Genomic DNA, 12,167 nt, shown 5'->3' with positions numbered 1-12,167 from the left:
CCTGATATAAAAATACAAACCTGAAGACATATTTAGCAATTATTATAACCTTATAATATTTCTGTCCAATTGTTACTTTCTTAATTGCAATTCCACTCCCTTTATTGTGAATAAAGGAATCATATGAAAACTATTGCTAATAATCTATTCCTCTGAGATTGTCTGAAGATATCTCTTAAATTGAAACAAACGATCATATTCAATGGCTCAGAATGTTATCTTGGGCTAGCATATGGGTATCAAACACGTATCACACTCATTTAATTACACCACACTTATTATTTATTAACCCAAATTCCAACGATTCCATTATTTCAATGAAAAGAAGTAAAGAGACATCTAAGCATGCGGTAATGGAGGCAATCTTGAATAAATAAATAAAAAAAAATACTTAATATGAATTACCAGTACTTTAAAACTGATTTCAATAGTTAATAATGATATCTAATAGATGCCACATAACATAACATATCTCTAATGGCTACCATGGTGGACATTTCAAAGTTTTCTTAAATATGACAAAAAGTCTAAATATCTCCTCAAAGTCATGAAACAATAAATGCAATAGTTTTGAAGAATTACAGTTTACAGCAAAGATCATATTATGGTCTTCTGATAACAGAAAGGCCACTTTTCAAAACTAAAGTCATTGAATAAAATGCCAATGAGTCCTTCCATTCAGCACTAAAGAATGAATAATATACACTATTTCATCAATAGTCTGTAGTCTTGAGGGCAAGTGTTGAATAAACCAGTTATCTCATAAGCGATACTACAGCAGTGTCTCAGTGGCCTTGAAAGTGCAGTGGAACCTTGACCAATCAAGCCAGTGATTGATATTAAGAGCACTGAGCTTCTCTACACTACCACAGATTCGGCCATTTCATAGGCAAGGGTTGATCACTTATCCACGACCAATCTCATTAAAATCAAATCTTAGTTCTCGCTATCGCTAAACAAAGATCTGAGGACATCCCAGTTGGGGTCAAGTGAGAACGACCTTTCATCCGACCAATCAGAGCGTCGCTTACCAGATCATGAAAGTGACAGTCGGCATTGATTTTTAATCATGCATTCTTGAAAACTTTAACACAGGGTAACGATAGTTATGGGTTTAACAACTGAATCCATACAATCTAGACCATAAATTAGCGATTCCAGAATGTTCTTTTGTTCAGGTTTCATATTTTTAATCGATAATTTGTCAAAATATGTTTCGAAGCGTAGTCGCCAATTTGAAATTAGTGCCGTAAAGCACGAGAAAGCTGCCTTCTGATTGGTCATTCGATTGGTTGTTCAGAGTTCGCGCAAGGTCGGTCTTATGTGACCCATAATGGGATGTCCTCAGATCTTTGTTTAGCGGCAGCGAGATCTGATTTTAATGAGATTGATCCAGCATGATGGTGGAGAAAAGACCAAAGTGATTCAGGTCTTAGACGTTTAACACTTTGGTGAAACCGATGAGCATAGGTTCCTGGCATGCCTAAGGGATGCAACTCTTCACAGCGATTGCGGTGCCTAAGAAGACTGGGCCAACTGTATCCTACCCCACTCATACATCAAATACAAGGTAACCAATCAGTAGGTAATGAGTAACATCTGTATGGCCATTGTCAAATTACTCCATATTCATTAATGGACATGTTTCCAAGCCAGCTTCACTGACAATAAATAAATGGAAGTATGAAATTTGAAGAATAGGTAACTTGTGTTTCTTGTACAAGATGACTAAAGTTAGTATCGGGTGGAGCTGGCTTGGCCGCTTGTGTCCCCTACTCAGATCATTGCCATAAAACATTGAATGATGTGACTAAACAGGACGAAGTGATGTGATTGGAGGCGAGTGAATGATGTGACTGTATGAAGTGACTAAGTTTGTTTGTTTGTTGCCGCACTCAGCAATATTCCAGCAATATGACGGCGGTCTGTAAATAATCGAGTCTGGACCAGACAATCCAGTGATTCACATCATAAGCATCAATCCACACAATTGGGATACGATGACATGCATCAACCAAGTCAGCGAGCCTGACAAAGTGATGTGACTCGATGATGTGACTGTATGATGTGACAATATGATATACTCACAGTAGCTCGCTGCTGATTGTGTGGAAGATGTAATTTTTGTAGCTCCTGTCAACTAACATTAGGAGCCCCATGTGCAATTCTCATGGCATTGTTGCTTGAGAGAAAATCTTGAGAGTATGGTCCATAGGCAAGACAAATAGTTGAAAAAAACATGTATCAGACCTAAACCTGACGCTAAACCAGCAGCAATAAAACTAAACTACACAATAAATAAATGCTCACAACCAACTCATTAAATAAACTTAGTAGTAGTAGTAGTAGTAGTAGTAGTCCACTTGTCACACACGAACCATCCATCCACTTTGTAGTTGCTCATAGCAGCAAACAGGAGTTGTGCATTTTCCTAAAGAGATAGGTTTTCAAGTTTGATTTGAGGGGTTGGAGGACATCTTTCAGTCACGACTTCTAGAGAATAGCAAAAGGATCAGGAACCAAAATAATTTAATTTGAAAGTTGAAGCAAATAGATGGAGCTTGTTCTTAGATCTGAGGTTTCTGATATATAACATTTACACTCATGGAATATCTGTAACAATGCCTTGTATCTGACAGAAACACTTTTATATTACCATATAAACAATTTCCAACAACACTTAATTATTCAGTCAACTCAGTCATGAGGTGCTGAATCAGTCAAGTCTAGCTGTCTGGGTTTGTAATTATGTGAGTGAGTGTGAGTGTGAGTGTGTGAGTTAAAATTTAGGGACATTTTACAGCCATATCGTGACAAAGAAAAAGAAAAAGAAAAAAATGATGTTTCAGCTGCAGTGCATGACAACCAATATATGTTGTCTATAGCCTTAACAACAATTTTGTTTAGTATTACACCATACCTCCCTAATCAGAAAACAGGGGCAATGTAAACTGAGGAATCAAACTTGTACAGTTCGGGGCAAACAAAGTTCCAACTCCTGCGCCATCCGACCCTTCTGCTCTCCACATCTGGTATGCCAAGAAGTTCAAGGACATTGCTTCAACATTCTCAAAATATTTACAAAAAACTGGAAGCATATAGCGAGGTAATAGTTGGAATTGTAAGAAAAAACAAAAATTACTTATTCACTCAAATATCAGTGACTTCAATGATGATAATGAGTGATTGGCCAAGATGAAGATATGCATGGTCAAGTTTTTACAAGAATGCCAATCCAATTAAACAAGTCAAGCGATGAAGCTGCAAATGACTGTCCCATCACATCTATCACTGGAGTACATAAAGTTCCTAATGCATCATCAAATATCCACAAGCATAATCAATCCTCTACTCAAAGTACTAACTGCTACTAAAAAAGCTACTTTCCAGTCAAATTTCAGTAACAATTTCAATTTATATGTCCTTAATTCAGAATTATCATTATTTGAAGCATCTCATTGAACATTAATTTTTAGGCTTAAGCGTACATGTATGTACTGTGATGAAGCATAACAATGCAGTTTGTGATCTTCAAGTCATTGTTGGATTGTAATGGCATGCCATCCTGAGAGGAGGGATCGTTTCTGGTGTATAAATAATCCAATGTGGGGAGAAAATTACCGTAACACATAAAAGATGATTTGATTGTAATGACCAATTTAATTATTTAGAAATGAAATGAAATGGAGATAGGGTGGAATATGGAATGAAGCTTTAGATGTGATGAGCTGGAGATGGCAGATGCTGTGGACAGACAGACACTCACTTGCTCACTCGCTCACTCACTCACTCACTCACTCAATGCAAACTAAATGTACATCAGGTTTTAATACTGTTTATAGCCTAAAGAAAAGTAAAAAGAATTTAGAGACGGCTGAAGCTATAACTTGAGAGACTTGAGGCAACCGGTAAATCAAAAAAGCACCAGACCTCTGCTCTGACAGTTTATCACCGAGGTGTGTCGTCTGTCACAGGGTCTCATTCAGATCTGTGATATATATCGCAGAGCATAGAATCTGAAATGAAGATCTGAATATCTTCCTGCCAATTTCTAATGCAGTGCATCAAATACAAGTACTTCCATGTCTGCATGTGTGTTTGTTAGTTGAGAGTTGAGAGTTGAGTATCGCCTGGTATCTTGCAATATGATTGGTATCACGATACAGACTGAAGATGCAACTGGTATCACGATACACCACATCAATTAGTTAGAACTGATGAATTCACTGAAATGCGTCTCTAAGACCTCTTCCTCAAAAAATATTAACAAAGAAAACCACAAGATCAAAACAGTTTTGAGTAAAGGGATGGTTATTAAATGTAACAGTTAGTCGGTGCGTCCTGGGACACCACTTCCTTATGTTTTGACATACTTACAGGTGGCGTTGTGCTACTTCTGCTATTACGGGAGGTAACACTATAAGTTCCTGTTTTATTTATAGTGTATCACGATCTCACAAACCAACGATGCAAGTATCTTGTTTATCTAAGTATCGATCATATCGTAGGTATTGGTGAATCATTACAGCCCTAGTTAGCCTACAAGCTTATTCGCAAAAAAACAAAAAAATTAACATAAATGAAACTGTCATTATTTTCTTTCATTCAAGATATTATATCTGCCTGCAACAAAAGTCCTATCAAAACATATTTGTACCCATGTAAATATAGGAGTGAGTGAGTTGGGTTTAACGCCACTTTTAACAGTATTACAGTTATATCACAGCATCCCAGGTACCACAGGTACTGCAGTTAACCTTCCTCAAGTGATATGAAACTTGAGGGGTGTGGTAACGAACCGATTGGTTCAAAAATCATTTCATTCAACATGATAGTTTTCCGAACATTTTGCAATACACATTTTGACACTTGTGGTGAAGTAACAGAAGGCTAAGAGATCTGACCTACAACATAACTGATCCAGTTGATACTTACATTACCAGCAATTTTCGGAAGTAAATCCAAGCTGTTTTGGTTTGCTTTGACAAATATTCATGTATGATGTAAATAATTTATACATGTTGAACAAATCCAAACAAAAGCATAAAAAATACAACAAATGAATCTGCAGTTTTGATTTAAGTAACAAACTTTTATATCTGTCTTGGTTCAAACCCTGCTGTAAACAAATCCACCAGGAATTAAATGTAATAAAAAAGTATACATCTATCGTGTGGAATATAGGGCTGGGATGAGTCCAAATTTACTACCCGGGTACCCGACCCTCTATAACTGACCCTACCCGGATACCCACTGTAGGTCTCAAGAGTGAGGACAAAATGTCTGACTGAGAATTCTTTTACTTTTACTGCAGCCCTGGCCAAAACTACATGTATTAAGATACATGTATCAAACAATCAGATCCTGCGTACACTGAAGTTGACTGAAGCTTCATCTTTAATCAAACATATACAAGTCAAAAGGAACGTGAGGATCGCCAGAAAGAAAATTCGAATATTAGCGACTTGCAGTGTAACCACTGAGCTATAGGGATTTTTTGTCATGAAACAATATATCACCTTACTAACCACGGGTCCGGGTAGTCCTGTGGGTCCGCAGGTCCTACTCAGGACCCGCTCGACCCGACTACCCGAGTTACCCGTCCAATCCCTCATGGAATATCAATGAAAAAACAATGCATTAGGGAATTGCATTTTGGTGGGATTTATAAAAACATTTGCATACCAACTGACCCTTCTAGAATCTAGTTCTAGATAACAACGATTTGAAGGTCATTTGAATTTGATAAAATATACTCTGAGAAAATTGTCATCATCAGAAGCAATATGGGATTTATAAGGTTGAACCATCTCAGTATGACTGGCATCGCAACCTCTAAATTAAACTCAATACCTCTATAGTTTCTGGGATACTTGTGCTTATTGCTCCAAGAACCCATGATGATATTCAATTCTGTTTCTCTTTGTACTTGACCTCTCGCCACATTATCTATATACTTGTCTTTTCATATTGGCACAGAAATTCAGAAAAACAAAACACATCAACATGGCCTGCAACTAAATCTGTAAATTCTGTTTCTCTTTGTACTTGACCTCTCGCCACATTATCTATATACTTGTCTTTTCATATTGGCACAGAAATTCAGAAAAACAAAACACATCAACATGGCCTGCAACTAAATCTGTAAATTCATAAGAATAAGATGTGTTTTCAGGACAGCAGTTTCTGGAAGGAAATATATACCTTCATCCGATACAAGGGAATCACGTAGATGAGAATTCATTAGGGCACCACAACAGTTGAAACAGAGTTATAAACAATACCTTAGGTCATTGACAGTTATGAATTAGATATTATGGTATTAAGTAGCGTATTACTTACACATAGTTATGACTAGATGTATAAAAATATTCAAAATATATAAAATGAAATGGGATTCAGAGAACGATTTTCTTGAATTATATTTTTGTCAAAAACTGACTTAGACTAGGCACCATTGTTAAAACACATACGTATAAATATTGATGGTGTCCTTTCCACCTCACCAATGTTTCTGTACCTGGTTAACATTGTCCATTTCCAAATGTTTTGGTGGGATTAATTAAAACATTTTCATACCAACTGACCCTTCTAGAAGCTTGTTCATCGGGATAATAACCCTTTTAAGGTCATTTGTAGTTGATAATATATACTCAGAGAAAATCTTCATCTTCCGAAGCAATGTGCGGCAACTCGTGAAGAGACTGTCTGAAAAAATCTTCATCTTCTGTTGAGAATGGCATTGAATGACTGAAGATACTTGTCTCTAAACTTGCGTTGTTGTAGTCTTGAGGAATGTGCAGCATGTCAGGAGACACACCCTCCAGTAAACAGTCTCCACTGTCTGGCTTCTCCACCTTGCGGAAAGCCATGCAGTGTATGTGGTCTAGTTTGATGTAACGCCACCTCAGAAAGCCCATGGATTCAATCGCCACTCGCCAACTTTTCATCATGGCGGCGTTTCGATGCTGCTGATGCGAATCAGGTGTGACAATCAGGAGGAGGCCGTTGAGCATGAGCAGACTGTGAGCCTTCTGGCAGCACAGCCAGCGCTGGTAGGCGGACGGTAGGTACTCTAAAAGAAGCGAAAACACTACAACATGGAATATCTGGCGAGGAAGCCGCTCAATCGGGTCCTTCAAGTTGCTGACGTATGTGTCTAGTGTATCCATGGCAACCTGCAATGGATCTGTCATCTCAAGATGAAGGAAATCACAGTGGTAGACGCTCTGAAACAAAATATTCTCAAATAAGCGAAAATCAAATACCATTAATTAACAAGAATGATGAAATGTTACATTGTTTTCTCATTTCCTTCATACAGAGTGGCACAGAATCACAGTATGGGGAAAGGGTCTATACAAGCCAGTAGATCTTGGCTTTCAGTATGACAAGTACAGCACAATTACTTTCCCTGCACTCTGCAGGGTACACAATTACGCAAGGTTAACGACATCAGCTACTTTCTGCAAATAAAGTACTCTAAAACAATTCTGATTCGGTCAAGTTTCTCTGCACAATATCTAAGAATACCTTTCCAAGAATACCAGACTTGCACAACCATTTTTATCGAGTACAATTAATAAATATTGAATTCTGTCTAATGAAAAGAAATCTGTTTTCTACATTAATTCCTTTACTGTCCAACTTTTAACAGTAGAACTACCAACCCTAAACATGCCACCATGGCCGACGATGAGTCTGACGACTTCTGCAAAACAATGGAGCCTTTAGGCTCTGTAGTTCACCTCAATCAATTCTAGAACATACTATATTTGATCAGTGACTTTTGTGAGCACTGATCTGCGTCATCAGGGCAGTGTGACACACAATAAACTAAATCACTGAACCGCACCACACTATGCATTTGTTTGCCTATTATGACCAGCATAGGTTGCTGGGGACATAGTCTAAAACCCACTAAACTTTATTACATTTTAAACAAAAATGACCAAGTAATGGACATAAAGAGGTTTTTCAATATGGCCACTATGGCCGCCATATTGAAAATCAAATTCAAACCTCTTGAACATTTGGGTGGGAACAAGCATGTGAAGTTTCAGCTTTATTGGTCCTGAGTCTTCTGAGGAAGATTTTTATGAAGGACACCCACCACATGATGTTTCAGATAATGGGTCGAAAATGTAAACAAGAGTCATCAGAAAGATGACATATCCCCCCGGCAGCTGACTGTAAAGTAACCACAAGTAAATGTGCAATTCTGTATGTAATGAGTCAAGAGTTGAATGTTCTTGAAGAAGCATACATTGTTTACCCACAAAAGATCCACCATGGTCGCATCCATATGAAATGGAAAGTAAAATAAGTGTGTTTCTGTGGGTTTTTTTTATGCAAACAAATGACAAATTAAAAGAAACAATAACTAAACAAGCGTATAGTCAACGAAGTCATCTATATCCCCGGCTCATTTTAACACGTTATGGTCCCAAACAAGGTAACTGACCCAACATTTCTCATAACCCATGTCAAAATAACTGCAATGTCAATTCTAAAATAATTCTAAAAATAATTTCTAAAACTCCTTAATATCAAATGGCACCAGTTCAGTATGTGCTTTACAAATAGACAGGCAATGTTTGGCAAGGAAATATTTAACAGTATATTTGTTATACTCCATAAGTGAACCCAAGCTATATTAAAACTTAAATCCAACTTGTTGCCATGGAAACGTAAAAAATAAAAAAAATAAAAATTCCTAAATAGCAAAAGGCACCAGTTCAGTATGTGCCTGGTAGACATGCAAAGTTTTGTAAGAAAGTATTTAACAGTTTTTGAGTTACGCTCCGGGAACGAACACCACCCTTACAGAACCATAGTCCAACTTGTTGCCATGGAAACATAAAAAAAATAAAAATTTCTAAAATTCCTAAATAGCAAAAGGCACCAGTTCAGTTTGTGCCCGGTAGACATGCAAAGTTTTGTAAGAAAGTATTTAACGTTTTTTGAGTTACGCTCCGGAAACGAACACTACCCTTACAGAACCTAAGTCCAACTTGTTGCCATGGAAACGTAAAAAATAAAAATTTATAAAATTCCTAAATAACAAAAGGCACCAGTTCAGCATGAGTCTGATAGACATGCAAAGTTTTGTAAGAAAGTATTTAAAGGTTTTTGAGTTACGCTCCGGAAATGAACACCACTCATATAGAACCTAAGTCCAACTTGTTGCCATGGAAACGTAAAAAATAAAAATTTCTAAAATTCCTTAATAGCAAAAAGCACAACTTCAGTATGTGACTGATAGATTTGCAAAGTTTTGATCAAATACACTGAATTGTTTTCTAGTTCTGCTTCGGAAAAGGAAATGATTACGGACGGACAGACGGATGGACAGACAGACTGGTTGATCGCTATATCCCTTGGCATTATATGCCAGGGGGATAAAAATAATGATGGATGACTGCCAAACTTGAAAAACTTACTTGACTTTCAGTCAAGTGAGCAAAATGCTTTGATGAGAAACAATATATTTTGTCACGGCCTTATCAAATGACTTACAGGTTTTGCTGGGCTTATGTCAATGCCTATAGCAAGGAACTCCTCAAACTGCTCAAAGGGGTTGTAGCAGCTCCCTACGTCCAACAGGCGGATCTTCCCAGAAAAAGGCAGACTGCTGTAAGGTTAGAAATATAGAGATTATAACATGTTCCAGTCATGGTCCAAGGAAAGAAAGAAAGAAAGAAAGAAAGAAAGAAAGAAAGAAAGAAAGGCACCTTTGACAACCTGGCGTTTGTGTGTGCAAATTGTCGAAAGAATACTTATTAGTTTTAGAGAAATAGCAGTAAGGACAAACAAACCACTATGAACAGAATCAAAGTAGAAATGTTAGGCGGGAGGCATTTGACAAAGTATGTATGTTAATCCTGTTATTACACTATCCGGTTATAAAGAGTGTTCATTGTATATCTGGACTTATGTTTGTAATCTATCATATTAATTTTATTCAAAACTTCATTCATTACTGTTTACATTCATTTCCGAAGATCGCTCCAGTTCACTGTTCTTTACAGCAACAACGATCAGATAACCGCTAAGGCAGTTAGTAGCTTATATTCGTTGACAGAAAATGGATACACATATCACACATGATATATTTTAACTCATTAAACGTCATATTTGTTGTAGTTTGACGATTACATGCCAAAATATTCTTTTCGCAATCGTTAAAGCAAAAACTTGGGAAGGCTCTTATAGTGACTCGCCAAACTGTTCCAAATATAACATAATTCCGTCTGTATAGCCAAGTACTACGCTTATGGTTATTATTATTAATTAGTATTATATATTTATTAAGCTGTAACAAAAGTAACCCGATATTGGAATATATCATTGCTGGAAAACTAATAGTTTCTTCGGACCATTGCATCAAAATACCTTCAAGTTATATTACTGGATATTTTTTAACCGAAACACCGGTAGATCCAGGAGAAAATGTGTGTACCGCTGATTGCTATTTCTGGCTTAGTTAACCTGACAAATACACATGGTAATCTTAATGTCTGCATAGAAAACAATGCCCCACAGAACAGGAAATATAATTGAAATGGTAAATCCTCATCTCTAGTAATTTTTTATCGCAATTTTCACATTTTCATTGACCAAGTTTATCCTCGATCTTCTGTTCATTCCCCTGAATCGATACGATGTAAGGAAGAGAATTTATGGATGTCAACTTCTTTCTTATGAGAACACAACATTTCAGAGTACATACTTACTTCTTAATCAGGTGAATTAATGCCATGACCAGAGCTCCAGATAAGCTTTTGGTGTTGTGGGTATTTTACCCATGCATTTTAAAATCATTGGGTATCAGTAATTCTATCTGCGTATTCAAATTTCTGTTACCCACTAGTTTTTACACATGTGGGTATTTAAGTAAAATATTAAAAAACACTATTCATCTAGTCCCTGCAAACTGGTGTCGTGTGGGTTCGAGAGCTTTATAGGACTCAAAAATACCTCGATACTTCCACAAGAAAGTGTGATGGCAAATGATCATGATGTAACTGTCATCGTGGAGTTTGGCAAGGTTGACGGAATGCCCGTTTTTTTCAAAATAGGTTGCTGATTTGCTAATCGAATACGCAGGGTTACTTCACAATATTTTGATGATACGCACAAGTTTTATTTTTGTAGCGTATCTGTAATGTTTGTTGCGTATTTGATACGCTTGGATTATATTTTACTGTGTATTTCTGCATTTCTGATACGTATTTTACGCAGTTACGCAGCTTATCTGGAGCTCTGCATGACTTGATACGATGTAGTTTTGACTGTGCTTAGCCTAATACTTTAAATATCAGTGTAATGTCAGCATGTGCACTTGAAGGGAAGAGAAGGGAATTAACTCTCAGCATTCAAGCATTGTGTGAGATTGTTTACTAGACTATGGAAGTCCTCAGATAAGAGCATCTGAGCATGTGTTGTACATCTTGACCGCTGGCAGGAAAAAAGCAGCAGGGCGTCCAGATGTATCAATTACACTCATGGGCAAGGCAGTGACCATTAATGTTTATGTACTGCTGAGGCCTGTCCCTCTAAATATCGTCTCTGGTGATATCTATCGGATGGGTCAGCTGATGTATTGTCCCAGTCCTATAGGGCTGGGACGAGTCCAAACTTACTACCCGGGTACCCGAACCTCTATTTCCCGACCCTACCCGGGTACCCACTGCAAGTCTCAAGTGTAGGGAACAAAATGTCAGATTGGTAACTGTTTTACTGCAGCCCTGGCTAAAACTAATTAGATCACGCGTTCAATGAAGTTGACTGAAGATTTATCTTTACTCAAACATATACAACTCGAAAGGAATGTGTGCATCGACAGAACGAAATGCGAACATTAGCGACTTGTAGTGTAACCAATGAGCTATAGTGAGTTTTTGTGATTAAACAATATGTCACATGACTAACCCTGGGTCCGGGTAGTCCTGTGGGTACCCGGGTCCTAATCAGGACCCACCTGACCCGAGTACCCGAGTTACCCGTCCCAGCCCTACAGTCCTAGTGTTGGTATTGTTGAGGTTACCAAAGCGTGTCAGCTTGATGTGGGAGGAAAGCCCAAAGTGATGCAGGCCTTAGACGTTTACAGCTTTGGTGAAACCCATGCACAAAGGGTTTGGGGTATGGGTTTCTGGCATTCCCAA

At 37.6% G+C, this 12,167-nt stretch overlaps 1 protein-coding gene across 1 annotated transcript in view; it reads right to left on the bottom strand.

The window, feature by feature from the left end:
• Nucleotides 1-1,395: 1,395 nt before the first annotated feature.
• The window catches only part of LOC139445761 (S-adenosylmethionine sensor upstream of mTORC1-like), a 31,038-nt gene continuing 20,266 nt past the window's right edge, over nucleotides 1,396-12,167 (bottom strand). The window contains exons 3-4 of the mRNA XM_071226973.1: nucleotides 9,520-9,634; nucleotides 1,396-7,229 (exon numbers count right to left, since the gene is read on the bottom strand). Of these exons, the coding sequence (XP_071083074.1) occupies nucleotides 6,654-7,229; nucleotides 9,520-9,634 (691 nt within the window). The 3' untranslated portion in view covers nucleotides 1,396-6,653. The remainder of the gene's footprint in view (nucleotides 7,230-9,519; nucleotides 9,635-12,167) is intronic.

The sequence above is a fragment of the Haliotis cracherodii genome, unplaced genomic scaffold (genome assembly GCF_022045235.1).
Source record: "Haliotis cracherodii isolate W230 unplaced genomic scaffold, xgHalCrac1.p SCAF_6, whole genome shotgun sequence".
Classification (NCBI taxonomy): Eukaryota; Metazoa; Mollusca; class Gastropoda; order Lepetellida; family Haliotidae; genus Haliotis; species Haliotis cracherodii.
Note: the sequence above shows the minus strand (reverse complement) of the source record. Positions and strands in the feature narration are given on the sequence as shown.